The sequence below is a fragment of the Perissodus microlepis genome, chromosome 23 (assembly GCF_051167445.1).
Source record: "Perissodus microlepis isolate ML-2025 ecotype Zambia chromosome 23, ASM5116744v1, whole genome shotgun sequence".
In the NCBI taxonomy this organism is placed as follows: Eukaryota; Metazoa; Chordata; class Actinopteri; order Cichliformes; family Cichlidae; genus Perissodus; species Perissodus microlepis.
In genome coordinates, this window is record NC_140482.1 from 5,396,922 (window position 1) to 5,412,965 (window position 16,044).

Sequence of the window (16,044 nt, forward strand, 5' to 3'; positions counted from 1 at the left end):
ACAGAGGAAATCCCTTAGGGATTAATAAAGTATCCTGATTCTCAAATATATGCATACAAATGAATTTCTTCCATAATATTTTTTTTATTCTTACCTTGGTAGAATCTGAGTTTTGAGCAAGCAAGGTCTGGGTTCCTTTACAGCCACTTGCTTACACAGATGAAAAGATGATCTGATGAGACACTAAAAGAAACCGAAACTTCAACGTACCAACTGATGAGTTGTTTTTTCCAATGTTTATACCTATCCATTGTCCTTAGAAGCTGCATCACATTCTTGTTGGTTTGCATACATTGGTACACTCGATCCTTTTCAGTTGGCCAAATAGATCCAGAGATATTGCCATAGCACTGGCTCTACATACTGCCCTCTTCCACCTGGACAATAACACCACATGTGTGCGGATGCTGTTTATTGATTACAGCTCCACTTTCAACACTATAATTCCATCCAAGCTCATCATGAAGTTTTGGCATCTGCACAACATCATCTCCTTATGCAGCTGGATCTTGACTTCCTCACAGACAGACCACAGTGGTACAGCTCGGCAGTGCCATGTCATCTACACTGACGAGGGATGTGTACTCAGCCCCATGCTGTACACCTTGTTCACCCATGACTCTGAGGCCACACACAGCTCCAACACTATAGTTAAATTTGCAGATGATACCACCGTCAAGTCTGCTTCCAAAGCAGAGGTGAGAGCCCTGATAACATGGTGTTGAGACAAAAAACTACTGTTCAGTGTCAGCAAGACCAAGAAGCTGTTACGGCTGCCGGGGCGAGCCGTGTGGTGTAGGAGGAAAAGTAGTGATGTGACGTTCTGTATCGAGGCTTCGAAGCTTGTGTCGAGTAATTGAGGGGGCGTTTCCGCGATGCGCGTATCAAGGCTTGCTTCATTGACGCCCGAAGCCTCGCTGCCCGGCTGTACCACGTCACTGGTTCATGAAGTGGTTCGAACTTTGCCGCAAGCTATGACAGAGATATAAACCCCTCAGACTTCATTCAAAATGTACGTGTTTGATGCAGAGTTGCGGTTAGTGAGAGTTTGGAGACAGTTTGGAGGTTTATGAGAGTGAGAAGAGAGAGTCAGGAGAAAATGGAGCCAGCTAAGAAGAGGAGGATATCCTCCACTGTGTGGGAACATTTTGATCTTATATCTCCCAACAAGGTATGTAAATTTCTACAGAAGATGGTTTTTCATAATACTGATGGTGCAATACAATTTATGTTAAGCTGTCTTTACTTTTGTACAAGGTGAAGTGTTTGCTATGTGCCAGGGAGCTGGGATATAACAACAACACCTCATCCATGCTTAGGCACTACAGAGCTTTGCATGAGAATAGGGGGAACACCGATTGTGGAGCAAGACCAGGTGAGCCATCAAATGCCATAATAATATAGCATGCAATAATGTTACTAAATGATATAACAATATTATACAGCTGTTATAAGTTACGTGTGTGATATTTATATTTGTGCTTTGTCTTTATTGTCTTTCCTCAGGAGAATAATCTCAAATAGATGAAGACCTGGTTAGCATGGTGATTGAGAACTCCCAGCCATTTAGCATTGTGGAGGACAAAGGATTTAAAAGATTTGTTAAATCATAGAATCCTAGCTATGTTCTCCCCACTAAAAAGGTCATAAAAGCAGTGAAAATTTAGTTTTTACAGAATAAAATGTGGGCATGACTGAGGCTCAAAGCCTCAGTGTGTAGCTGTCCATACCTCAACGTTACAAAAGCACAACTACTGTCCACACCCCAACCACACCTCACCTCACAGTAAATGATCATTTCCATTTTAAGCATTTCCAAATAATCATTTTCCATACTGCCAGTATAAATATACACAGTATACTGCCATCACTACAATATACATGTTTTACACACTCCTTTTGTTGTTGACATTTACAGGCTGTGTGCAAAAGGCCACACTCTTCAAATTCATGCCAACTAATATTTTTACGTCCAGTAGATGTCCTACTAGAGCAAATGAAGCTTCAAGACGCTTTGCACTGGGGTGAACCAATTGGATGAAAAGCTTCAGTGCTTCATGAAGCTTCATCTGCCCATCACTAAGGAAAAGGACCCAAAATGCAGGCAGTTGACTGGTGACGATAGTGACATTTATTTACAGAAGTGGCAGTGACAAAAACAGGCAAAGAAGGGTGGGGAGCTAACCGAGACCTAAACTGGAGGAAACTAAAGAACAGACCTGAACATGGGACAGAGAACAGAGGATGCAGAGAGACGTAGAACACAATGATTTACGCGGCGTTACACAGAGAAACGCAGGCGATCTGACAACGAGCAGAGGCAAACACACACTATAAATACACACCAGGTAATGAGGAGATGACATGCAGGGGTGGACACAGCTGAAACTAATGGACATAACGAGAAGCAGACCTAGAAAGTAAAACAGGAAACACACAGACTGTTTTACAACACAAACTCGGGGACACGAACAGAGCACAGAGGGAAGACACAGGTATATAAACACGACAACCAAACCCAAAGAACTAATACAAAATCAGAATAAACACCAAACCCAAGATGAAGCCAAAAGGAAACACAAAAAGCTGGGTCAACGACCCAGGACCATGACAGAAGCTCATTGTGGACTACAGGAGACTGCAGGGCGGAGGGCACACCCCGATTTACATCAAGGAGAGAGAGGAGAAGGGAGTCAGATACTTCAGGTTCCTGGGGATTAACATCAGTAATGATTCAAGTTGGTCACATCGAGTGGATATGATCACAAAAGCAGTGAAACAGTGGCTCTTTCAGCGGCGGTTGAGGGCGTTTGACGTGGACTCCAGAATACTTACCAATATCTATCGATGCACCATCGAGACTATTCTGTCTGGCTGTATCTGGTATGGAGGTTGTAATATTCTGGTCCCCAAAGCTCTAAGGAGGGGGGTCAGAGAAGCACAACAATCACCAGGTCTGAACTGCCAGCCTTCCAAGACGTCTACAGACAGCACTGTAGGAGGAAGGCCCAGAGGATCCTCTCTGATCCTGGCCAGACATCCTTCATGCTCCAGCTGTCACACAGAAGGTACAGGAGCATCTGGACCTGCACCAGCAGATTCAGGGAAAGTTTTACAAGCCATCAGGCTGCTGAACTGCTAAAATGTTGGACATTGGACAACACTGAGGGGGCTAACGTCACTAACTTTCACATTGGTACTTCTTAAAAGTACCACCACAAGCCATTACATTACAAATTACTTTTTTTTTCTCGTTTGGCTCTTGGCGAAGGCGGTCGCACATTTCTCCTCTCCTCCTCTCCCTTATCTTCCCTGCTTAGCCTCTTATGTCCTTGTCTAGTCTCATATTTTTTGTATTACTTTTCCCTGGAACACTCTCTCACAGTCTGTTCTCTAAAACCTAAAGAGAATTATGGATTTGATCAACTGGTCCCTGAATGCAATTGACACCCTTTTATCAACGAGAAGTCTGGGCTCGGGTGAGCCTGAGTGTCCTGGATGTACTTTCCCTGCCGGCTACACGATGGACGGGTGGCAGAAATGGAGAATCGTGTGCCTGGCGGGACTGTCGATCGAAGACGCTGAAGATATCTACCTATTCGGAACCATGATAACAGAGTTCTTGCTGATCAGAGCTGGCTTGGCCCTGGCTTATCGAAGTATTAAGAAAGCGGAACCAGCTGTTCAAACCCCCACAAGGCTGCCTGCTGGGATTGAAACGATGGGACGAGGCGTGACTTCTCAGAATGGGCTCACTGAGTGCAGCATGGATAAGATCTTGGAGAAGCTTCCAGCTGCCGTGAACACTCAGAATAAGACCTCTGAGCGCAAACTGGATCACATCCTGGAGCAGCTCACTGCAGTCATGAGTTCTCAGAATCTGCTCTTTGAGCACAAGAATGACAACATCACGGAGTGCAAGTTTGATAACATCATGGAGAAGCTCGCGGCTCTTCAACGGGAGATTGAGAGACCAGTGTCGGAGTGTTAAGAACAGCTTTGAAATTCTCATGAGTTGTTCGAACTAAAGAAAACCATCATCATAATGCGGCTATCCCTTCGGCACCAGCTGCGGGCTCAAGGCTGGAGCTGAACAAAAACTCCCTGATAACGACTGTGTTTAGACTGTTCTTCCCATTCCATGCAGGCCACCTGGGTTGGCTGGAAGACTGTTTACTTAGCCTGGCAGGGCGAAGGACACTGTCTCAGCTGAACTCTGGACACGCACACACATACACTGATAAGCACTCACTCATCCCCCACCCCCCCCTTTCCAAACGCCTTCGATGCTTGTTCCCTCCTGGAGAACACGGCGGGTCTGGGCCCGTGCTGGAGAGACGGCGCAGTGGCAGGATGGCTGCTGTGTTTGCTTAGGATTACTCCTCACCCCCTACCCAACCCTGTTGGTTGTCACGTGCTCCATAATGTTGTGCTGTGGACATTTATGTGCTTTCTGTGCAGAGGAGTTTTTTTGTTTCCTGTTCTCATGCTGTCCTACCATAGGAGCCCAGCATGAGTAGAGGTCTCTTTTTTTCCCTCTTGTACTTTCCCATTGTAGTGTACATTTCAGTGGTTTTCTGTAATGTTACCGATTTTGCAAAGAAAAGCGTCTGGACTTCTTTAAGTTACTTGAAGACGTTTCACCTCTCATCCGAGAAGCTTCTTCAGTTCTGAGGTCAAATGGTGGGGAGTCCCAGATTTAAACCTAGTGGGAGTGTCCCCCCACAGAGGGACAGAAGGACCCCCTGATGATCCTCTAATCGCCTGAGCCAAGGTGTGAAACTGGGTGTGGGTCCCAATCAGCCAGAGTTTCGGGTGAGCTCATTGTGAAACCTGGCCCCACCTTATCATGCGAATTCCTGAGGTCAGATGGCCCAGGATGTGAGTGGGCGTTAAGAATGGATAAGGATACTGCAGGATTACCTTTCACACCTGCTGAATCAACCACACTGCATTCTTGACACTTGATTCAGCAGGTGTGAAAGGGAATCCTGCAGTTTTTCTTGTGGCATTACCAATAATGTCACAGGAAAAACAATGGTTTTTCTTCTGGTATTACCAATAATGTCACAAGAAAAACAATGGTTTTTCTTGTGGCTTTACCAATAATGTCACAGGAAAAACAATGGTTTTTCTTGTGGCTTTACCAATAATGTCACAGGAAAAACAATGGTTTTTCTTGTGGCATTACCAATAATGTCACAGGAAAAACAATGGTTTTTCTTGTGGCATTACCAATAATGTCACAGGAAAAACAATGGTTTTTCTTGTGGCATTACCAATAATGTCACAGGAAAAACAATGGTTTTTCTTGTGGCATTACCAATAATGTCACAGGAAAAACAATGGTTTTTCTTGTGGCATTACCAATAATGTCACAAGAAAAACAATGGTTTTGTCACAAGAAAAACAATCAAGTGTCAAGAATGCAGTTTGGCACAGCCTGTAATAATCATGAGTTAACACACATTTTCACAATCACGCATCAGCCCTGCAGCGGTTTGTGTTGAACAACAGTTTGTAGGAACTGTCGTTGAGATGCCAACCATTGACAGACACGTCCAACTTGATCCTCAAGTTGAATCTTGAGTGAACTTGAGGATCAAGTTGGCCATTTCTTACTCCTGAAGTTCTTGATCCTCAAGTTCACTCTTGAGTGAACTTGAGGATCAAGTTGGCCATTTCTTACTCCTGAAGTTCTTGATCCTCAAGTTCACTCTTGAGTGAACTTGAGGATCAAGTTGGACGTGTCTGTCAATGGTTGGATTAAACTGAACTGAACTTGGACTAAACTCCAAGTTCAATCTTGAGTGAACTTGAGGATCAAGAACTTCAGGAGTAAGAAATGGCCCCCTATTACAATAGCACCTTTTTGTTGAGTGTCCTCAGACTAAACTCCACTGCAGAGGTGAAAGAATTAAATTGAGGCTTTTGCTAATGATGTAACCACACAACTTCTGTGGTGATCAAATGAACATAAAGTCTGACTTTAAGTAGGAATGAGTCCTTTTGATTAAGACATGTAGACCTGTTTTAGCATAACTCTGTTCCTGGGGGAAGGTGGTATATCATGCTAATAAAAGATGTCATTATGTCTGTGAATGAACCTAAAAATTGAATGAAACCACAATATTTTTTAACAGTCAACAGCTTTATTCGCCACATGCAGGTTGCCCTGCAGTGGAATGGACCCATCCCCCGACCTTACACACACAACACAGACATCACATGGGGACACAGGTCAGAGATCGGTAACATTATGTCTGTGAAGGTTCTCAGTCATCCAGGTCATCGTAGTCAAAGGAGCTTGCAAAGAAAAGCGTCTGGACTTCTTTAAGTTACTTGAAGACTTTTCACCTCTCATCCGAGAAGCTTCTTCAGTTCTAAGGTCAAATGGTGGGGAGTCCCAGATTTAAACCTAGTGGGAGTGTCCCCCCACAGAGGGACAGAAGGACCCCCTGATGATCCTCTAATCGCCTGAGCCAAGGTGTGAAACCAGTTTTGAGTTCCCTCCCCAGACGTCTTGCTGACACTGAACAGTAGGTTTTTGTCTCAACACCATGATATCAGGGCTCTCACCTCTGCTTTGGAAGCAGACTTGACGGTGGTATCATCTGCAAATTTAACTATAGTGTTGGAGCTGTGTGTGGCCTCAGAGTCATGGGTGAACAAGGTGTACAGCATGGGGCTGAGTACACATCCCTCAAGTCAAGATCCAGCTGCATAAGGAGATGATGTTGTGCAGATGCCAAAACTTCATGATGAGCTTGGATGGAATTATAGTGTTGAAAGTGGAGCTGTAATCAATAAACAGCATCCGCACACATGTGGTGTTATTGTCCAGGTGGAAGAGGGCAGTATGTAGAGCCAGTGCTATGGCAATATCTCTGGATCTATTTGGCCAACTGAAAAGGATCGAGTGTACCAATGTATGCAAACCAACAAGAATGTGATGCAGCTTCTAAGGACAATGGATAGGTATAAACATTGGAAAAAACAACTCATCAGTTGGTACGTTGAAGTTTCGGTTTCTTTTAGTGTCTCATCAGATCATCTTTTCATCTGTGTAAGCAAGTGGCTGTAAAGGAACCCAGACCTTGCTTGCTCAAAACTCAGATTCTACCAAGGTAAGAATAAAAAAAATATTATGGAAGAAATTCATTTGTATGCATATATTTGAGAATCAGGATACTTTATTAATCCCTAAGGGAATTATGTAACTCAGTGCCATCATGTGTGTGTAAAGCTCTTTTTAGATATTAAAAAGGCTGAATGATTGAATTCCACTGAAGATATTTAGATATTTAGTAAACATGGCTATACTAAAAAGTGTGGGTGGCAATATATGCTGCAGGATTACTTTTCATACCTGCTGAAATAAAGTGTCAAGAATGCAGTTTAGCACAGACTGTAAGTAGAAAACGACCAAGACCCCCCATGCTTAATAACTGCAGAGATAAAAGAGCATCATATTTTACCTACGAGAGTGGACGAAAGTATCTAAATTGTTGCTGTATGACAATAAAAAGTGAAAATGTCTATCTTAGTGTGCCACTTTTTACATAATTTAGCAGTTAGCACTTTTGTAACCGTCTTCTTAAACATTAATACAAAGATAACACCCATAAGTCGATACCAAAGGCTACAAGTGTTACACCTTAAGAATCTACTTACCCAACCCATCTCCCTGTGTGTGATTTTTTTTTAAATGCTGTTCATTTACATGACAAAAATATTTTTTTCACTTTATTCAAGCAAGCGGAAATTTGGACAATCTCAATTCAAGCTAAATTTGTAACACCTACAGAATATCTGAAGGTGGAGTTAGCCATGTACTTATGTAACACTTCCCTATATAAAGCTGGCTGCTCTTCAGTTGATAGCATTCAGCTATCACAGCTCCAATCACTAAGCTGTAAACATCTGCCAGAATCCATTTACCAGGTGAGTATTTTACATTTTATTTCAGTAATAATTTCAGAATCTCACTGTATTGTGAAGGTTAACATATCTTTAAAATGTAATTCTTAAAACCACCAGAAATCACTTATTTTTTTTCTTTCTTTCTTTTTATTGCACCTAAAAGCATAATTTTGTGGTGTTTTGATTTCTTTTTTGTTTTTTGACAATGGAAACTGTTGTTTAAAATTCTTTAACCTTGCCCCAATCAGATGCAGGTCAATTACCTGTTCAGGAACATTTTTCAAAATCATTGTGCAAGCCACTATTTTCATATATATTGTAAACTGAAGATCCCAGATATTTTAAAAGCTGATCTAATTATGATATTTGTACTGAACACTACACATTTTAACGCTGTATCTAAAACATTCTCCTGCCTCTACCATAAAACAATTGAAGCAGTCTTTCAATCTAACCTTCATATTTAGGAAAGCTACAAAACATGTAGTTATGCTATGAGAGAAAGGTTTTGAGAGTGTGAAGAGAAAAACACTGTATTGTGTTTATTTAAAATATTTGTAGTTATCTGTGTTTTTGCCTCTTTCCCTCCATCTGACAGCTGAGATAGGCTACAGTTAGACATGTGGTCAAAAAACGGAGGGATAGATGGTGTGGAATGAGGAATGAGGTGTGCATTATTAGAAATAATCACTCTTCAGGTTTGATTCCTCTGGTTAAACACAGGATGAAGAAGCTCATCATTGATGTGGATGCTGGGGTGGATGATGCTATTGCCATCATGATGGCCCTCTCCACACCTGATGTGGATGTTTTGGGGATCACCTGCTGCTATGGCAACACATCTGTGGAGAATGTCCTCAGAAATGTCCTTCGTGTCCTGAAAGTCTGCGACAGGCTGGACGTAAGTTTGTGTCACGCTGTACGAGAGCCCTTCTACATGAATATGTTCGTAGATATGTTCTTACATCCAGCGTATAATACTCATACAGATTCCAGTGTACCGTGGCTGCTCAAAGCCTTTGGTGGACCATGAAAACCATGCAGATAATTTCTTTGGATCAGACGGGTTTGGGGACGTTCCAGATCCACACGCACCAAGCCTGGATCTGGTGCAGCAGAAAAAAGCCGAACAGGCCATTATTGACCTTGTGAACGCAAATGATAAAGAGGTGAGTGTCTGCACCATTAAGCTTCTTACATGAATGAAAATTGAGAGCCTCATTTTCCTGTGATATGTGTACACTAAGAACGTTGTAGCTTACACAGGGGTTGGGTAAAAATGCTGTGTGGAGAAGTAGGTGATCTCAAAATACATGAATACATTTACCCACTTTTTGTAAATGGTTTGTGGTTCTGATCAAATGTTTTATTTAAAGGCCCAGTCACAGATTATTTCAGCAGACATGCCTTGAAGTTTTCCTAAAAAAATATGTTGACATTTAGCTAAAAATTGTTGAACTCCCACACATGAAATTGCATCACTTGACTAATAAAAACTTGTTTAACCAGAGCTAATGATTTAATTGCTTTTTCATGGTGACCAGAAAAATGGATGTAGACACAATGATATCATCTGTTGGTTATGGATTGCAAAGGGTACAATGCACGTGATGTGAAAGAAGCCAACTCGTTGCGAAGTATCACAAAGTTGCCAAACACACATAAAAAAGCATAAGTTGAAGCTTTAATGCAGTTTAAATTTGGGAAGTCATAAAAATTATCTGTCAGTTGTCATGAAGTTTCAAGTGCTTAATAGACAAACTGCACCACTGGGCCATCCCAAACCAGTTTAATTCTCAATTCATTCTAAACACATTTATCAATAATAATTATTTTAAAAACTTGATGCATATATATTAAGAATTTTTCAAGGAAAATTATTATTTTACATCTGAGGGTTTGTTTTCAGCTCAAAGGTTGGTTAGCGGGCAATAAAATCATCAATTCAACTCTGTCTCCTGCCTTCAGGTGATCCTCATATCCACTGCCCCCCTCATGAACCTGGCTGCAGCAGTGCAGTTGGACCCTTCCTTGCCTAAAAAGCTTAAGGCGCTCTACATCATGGGGGGAACCATTGAAGGTGGTCTCCTCACAGAGTATTTCCTCTGTCTCTCATTATCCATTCGTGATTTTAGTCTTATAAATATCTGATATATATGAGAATGAGTGTGTGACTGTGTTTGTTTCTGTGTGCAGCCAGGGGTAACGTCACAATATGTGGAGAGTTTAACTTTGTGTGTGACCCAGAGGCTGCTTACATCGTGTTGGACCGCTACACATGCCCAACCTACATCGCTACCTGGGAGTTCACCTGCTGGAACTGCCTGCCATGGGTGAGGAGGGAAACAAGCTGAACGAGGGCTTCAGTTCTGTTCCAATGAATAATGTCTGAACAGTTTTAAAGTTTGAAAGGATCTCTGCTAACACTGAGTTTGTGTATAAAGTGGTATTTGACAATATCTTACAGTCTTTTTTTCCCTTAGTCTTTCTGTGACACCTGGTTATCTGTACATACTGAAAAATCAGACTTTGTGGAAAAGATTTTACGCATCTCAAGACAGGTAAGAGTGTATTAATTGACACGAAGCATCAAGCATTTAAGTCTTAAGTCCTCACTTTGTACAAGAAAATAAGCTCCAGTTAACAATGAATTTAACCCATCTTCAGTATTGCGTAAATATGCTCGCAGCCCTTTTGCTTAAATCTTGGTGCCCCACTGGTGACAACTTACAGAATATTATAAGATGTCTAAATACCTCTGACATACTGTGTGAACAGAAGTGTGAACAGAAACATGAAGAATTTAATCCCTGTGACGCCTACGCCATGGCTGCAGCCATCAATGATGCAGTCATACCTAAGAGTGAAGAGGCAAGTGACTGCAACTTTTTTTGTCAGGTTACAATGTAAAACATCTTAGCTGAAATCATTGTTTAATGAATTCTTTTGTTACTCATTCAGGTTGCAGTGACGGTGGAGTTGCAGGGGATCTACACTCGAGGCATGATGGTGCTGGACCGCGACGAGAAGCTGAAAAAAGAACACAAAGTCTTCATCATGAAGAACGTCGACTTGGAGAAGTTCAAGGAAATGTTGATTAATGCAGTCTAAAAGAGTGATGCTGTACACTCTGAGGCCTGAGTGTTATGATTAATAACAACAAATAAAAACTTTTGTGTTGCAGTCTCACAAACCATGTACAACATTCATTAAGAAACAGTTTGTCCAGATTGGTGTTGAAGAAGTTGACCAGTTCTCAACTGTGTAGTAGTAAATAGAGTTAATGCTGTGACCCAAATGTATCTGCATAAATGATCAGTATTTATTCAGGTTTAGGTATATGCATTTGCAAAATAGTTTTATGTGTGGTCAAATTACTTTATATTTGTGTGTGGAATGAAGCGCATGCTAGTGAGTCCTCAAAAGTTACACACAAATGACTGCACACACATTTGTAAACCTTAGTTTATACTTGTGGATTATATTGTACACATTTGTCACGTTTTTGAGACATATTGCTCTCCATATGAGATGATACTACCACCACATTACTTATATCTTTATGTACATTTACAATGTAAACACAAAATATAATAAGAGACAAAACTGCAATAAGTACAGATTTTATTTGTCTGCATACATACAAATAAACACAGTAAAATAAATTTACAGTAAATGAAAAAAGGACCAGTAGCTCATGTGACTTAAGGGGTTTTGCAAGGCCAAGTTGCCCAAGATCATAACCCACCAACCTTAACTCCTGACCAATGAACCCTAACCCCTAGCCCATTAAACTTAACACCTTAACAGGCCACAGGCTATCAGCTTGATGTCTGTGCAAATCTGACAGGACAAAATGTCAGACTTTTGAAGCAAATGCAAGATAAAGTGACTGAAATGAACCAGGAAATGAAATTGGTACTTTTGCATTGTCTTATACATCAGGAGGTACTGTGTGAGTCAGCATTAAAAATTACCTGTGTTTTTGATGTTGTAACTAAAATAGTTAACATCATCAGAGTATGACTGCAGAATCGGAGCCAACTCCATGTACAGAATTCAGTCACAGAATTGGAACAAACATTTTCATTGTTGAAGTTTAACAAATCCAGATACAGATCAACTCTTGATATGATGATCACCTGTCTGCTGGCCTTCACATTTCCACTTCAGACCCTGAACCTAACTTTGAAGCACTCATATAAGTACACAACGGACTGGATTTCTGTCACTTATTGTCTTATCAGATGATCTTCTTATCTATTTGAGTGAGTGACTATCAAGGAACCAGATCTCACCTGCTCAAAGCTATAATTATTTGAGAAGTTCATTCACACACCCCTGTTCTCTGCTGGCCATCAGGGCGGGGGAGCTGGGAGGAGGTGTTGGTCGTCCGATTGGGATCTGGGATGCGGGGCCTCGCTGCTGCTGCGAGCCTGGGGCGGTCTGCTTGCCTCCACCCCTGGGGAAAGGGTAACATCTCCTGGGTCTAGGTGCCATTTCCCCCTCTAGGGGCGAGGGTACCTGGACCTGGGGTATAGAGTATGTTTGGGGAGTGTGATTGTGTGTACAGTGTCCATGTATGTCTATCCTTACGTTGGGTGAGTGCTGAGTATTTGTATATGTGTGCATGAGGGTGGGAATGCATGTTTGTGTCTGTGTGTGCCTGTTTGTCTGTGTCTATATGTCAGGTCAGGTCTTACACTCCACCTCTCTGGGAACTCCCAGGCCCTCCAAAGGCCTATCTCCCCTCACCACACTCCCTGCCGGTGACTGATGCCCTCAGGGGTCGGTGCGTTGGTGGTTCTTGGTGTCCGGGGCTGGGCGCTCAGGTATGTACCAGCTCACTCCCGGTGACTACTTGGCGGAGCCTGGCGCCTGTTGCTCGGTCAGGCCTCTTCCGGGGCAAAGGGGGCCCTCGGGCCTCTGGCCTCTGGGCCTGCAGCTCGGTTCACTCTGGCACAGCTGGCTGCCGGGAGAGCCGGTGGGCACGCCAGTGTAGCCCCCTCTGGCTTCTGCTCCGTGGCTACTGGGTGACCCCTCATCTGGGGCTCTCCTCAGCTCTTCCCAGGAGGGTGGCACGGATGCCCCTCCGGTGGTCCTCCTTGGGCTCTCGCACTCTGAGGCTTCTGGATGTCTGGAGCCTGGATCTCCTCCATGCCTGCTTCATGCCCTGGGGGACAGGCCTATGTCTCTCTATACATCCTCTAGCAGACCATTACATGGGGAAACCTTTTGAATACAAGCGCACTGATCCACACAGGTGTGCACACGGGTGTTCACTGTTCATAGACATAAACTACACCTTTATTGGCTGCTACCTCAAAGCACATTGTGCGCTGTCTGTCCTGCGTGATGCACAACAACATTCAATATTTAGTATTTACTGCTGTTTACACTTAGCTAGATTAATGCGATGGTGTTGTGTTTAGTATGTTGCTCTGTTGTTGTTTTTTTGCTTGTTTTCTCTTCTTTTTGTCTCAACAGGTGATCCAGGAGATTTTTTTTCCTCTTCTTTCTCTTTTTAAGTGCCCTTTCTCACTGTCCCTCTTCTCTTCTGTTTTTCTTTTCCTTCATCTTTCTTTCTCCCTTTCCTATCCCTCAGTCATGTCTGTCCCGTCTGCAACAACTGAAAATAAAATAAAATAAATAATAACAACAAAGGTCGATCAAATGGACCAATACGGCAAGGCCGTGATGATCCATTTGGCAAAGTAAATCCATTGGGTCTCCTTGTTGGTCTTCAGGCAACAATTCTGACGGCTAAAGAACCAAATGGGACAGGCAAAAAAAAAAAAAAGAGAGAAGTTCATTTTTATGCATGGATTTTACTCTGTGGCATGAAATGTGTGAGTTAAAGCTACATAAATCTTTCTGGTTTTAGTTATTAAAAGGTTTAATAATTGAACTCCAGTTATAAGACAGTTCACTTAAACAGCACTCAGCCACTTTTTAAATTACTAAATGTGGTCCCGCACTTTACAATAACACAGAGTTATTTCATTTTTGAATTAAATCATAAACGTGTAAGCAAAAATAAAGCTTTTCTTAAGTCTTCCTCAAAACCGTATGAACCGGTCTTTATGTTTGGTTATTTTCCACCAAAATCTCCTCATGCAAACATGTAAAAACTCAGATTGTGGTGGAGCAGTCGCTCATTTTATATTGGATTCCAGATGGCAAAATAAATAAATTAAATTAAAAAGTAAAGTTAAAGAGCTTCATGCATTTCTGCAATATAATCCAATTAATAACTCAAAAAAAGAGATAATGTCCTAGCAGAAAATAATAAGTGCATTTTCCTTTTTTTAATTCATTCATTCATTCATTTGCTTATACACTGTACCATGGCAGCAAGATATTAACAAACACAGGTTTACTGTTAAGTGTGAGTGCCAAAATATACTGAAGGATGACCTTTCACACCTGCTGAATCAAGTGTCAAGAATGCAGTTTGGCACAGCCTGTAATAATCATGAGTTAACACACATTTTCACAATCATGCTTCAGCCCTGCAGCGGTTTGTGTTGAACAGCAGTTTGTAGGAAATGTCGTTGAGATGCCAAACACCAACAGACACGTACAACCTGATCCTCAAGTTCACTCTTGCTTCTCATAAGAGTAAGAAATAGAACCCTATTACAATAGCATATTGTAGCAATAGCAGCAGCTTTTTGTTGAGTGTCCTCAGACTAAACTCCACTGCAGAGGTGAAAAAGTTACATTCAGGTTTTGGCAAATGAGGTGAACACAAACAAATTCTGTGGTGGTCAAATGAGCTTGAAGTCTGTCTTTATGTAGGAATGAGTTCAGTGTCCAATATTTCAGCAGTTCAGCAGCCTGATGGCTTGTGAAACTTTCCCAGAATCTGCCGGTGCAGGTCCGAATGCTCCTGTACCTTCTGTGTGACAGCTGGAGCATGAAGGATGTCTGGCCAGGATCAGAGAGGATCCTCTGGGCCTTCCTTCTAAAGCGCTGTCTGTAGACGTCTTGGATTGCTGGCAGTTCAGACCTGGTGATTGTTGCGCTTCTCTGACCCCCCTCCTTAAAGCTTTGCAGACCAGAGCATTACAATTGCCATACAGGGTTACCAGACAGGCAGACAGAATACTCTCGATAGAGTGGCGTATCATGCTAATGAAAGATGCCCTAATATATTTATATACGCTCTTCAACAATGAACTTAAAAGTTGAATGAAACAATGATATATATAATGCAGTCTGCACCCCATGTGTTGTGTTCTTATCTTTATAATATAACCAAGTTGTTTTCTATCTAAATGAAGTGTAGTTGTTTTTCAAGCACCAAAGTGCCACAGTCCTCTTAAAACCATCAACATCTTCGTCCTTTCTGTTTTTAAACTCAGTTATTGTTAAATACACCTGGGGAAAATCTGACAGCAGGAAGTTTGAATATTGCTGCTCTTGCATAAGATCACTATAAACAAAGAAGAATGTACCAAAGCTTTGAGGATAGTGGCCATGGATAAAAATTGGCAACAACAACTTGTTAGTCGGTATGTTGAAGTTTGGGTTTCTCTGGATCGCTAATCAGATGATCTTTTTATCTGTGTAAGCGAGTGACTGCCAAGAATCGAGACCTCAGACGCTCAAAGCGCACGTTCTACCAAGATAAGAAGAAAAAAATGTAACTGCTATGGCTCAGGAACAAGTCAAAATTCAGCTGCATAAGGAGATGCTGATGTGCAGATTCCCAAACTTCATGATGAGCCTGGATGGAATTATAATGTTGAAAGTTGAGCTTTAGTCAATAAACAGCATCCACACATGTGTTGTTATGGTCCCATTAGGAGAGGGCTAGGGTTGCCAACTATCCCATTTTAGCCAGGAGGTCTTGTATGATGAGCAAAAATTGGTTCCCTTAGTCAACCTTAAATCTCTGTATATTTACACTGTATATTTACATTGTACCCAGCTGGTTGTGCATTGTGCTTCTGGAATGCCAGAGTGTCCCTTATTTGATAGTTAAAAAGTTCATCTGTGAATCTATTTGGCCTGTATGAAAACTGAAAAGGATCAAGTGTAGCAGGCAGTGAAGATGTGATGTGAGCTTTGACTTTACACTCAAAGCACTGAATAACGATAGAGATGGAGAGACAC

The 16,044-nt window shown here is 41.9% G+C and overlaps 1 protein-coding gene across 1 annotated transcript; it reads left to right on the forward strand.

The window, feature by feature from the left end:
* The first annotated feature begins 7,889 nt into the window (after nt 1–7,889).
* Nucleotides 7,890–12,125, forward strand: LOC146360842 (nucleoside hydrolase-like). The gene is made up of 8 exons (XM_084922636.1): nt 7,890–7,944; nt 8,647–8,824; nt 8,913–9,092; nt 9,892–10,003; nt 10,120–10,256; nt 10,407–10,484; nt 10,702–10,794; nt 10,885–12,125. Exons 2-8 carry the CDS (start codon nt 8,648–8,650, stop codon nt 11,032–11,034), a joined length of 927 nt encoding a protein of 308 aa, XP_084778762.1. The 5' UTR covers nt 7,890–7,944; nt 8,647; the 3' UTR covers nt 11,035–12,125.
* Nucleotides 12,126–16,044: the final 3,919 nt, after the last annotated feature.

Excerpts from the sequence above, each read along its gene's own strand:
- LOC146360842 (XM_084922636.1), top strand. The coding sequence starts at position 8,648 with ATGAAGAAGCTCATCATTGATGTGGATGCTGGGGTGGATGATGCTATT. Across the intron at positions 8,825-8,912 it reads AAGTCTGCGACAGGCTGGAC|ATTCCAGTGTACCGTGGCTG; the intron begins GTAAGTTTGTGT and ends ATACTCATACAG. Across the intron at positions 9,093-9,891 it reads TGAACGCAAATGATAAAGAG|GTGATCCTCATATCCACTGC; the intron begins GTGAGTGTCTGC and ends TCCTGCCTTCAG.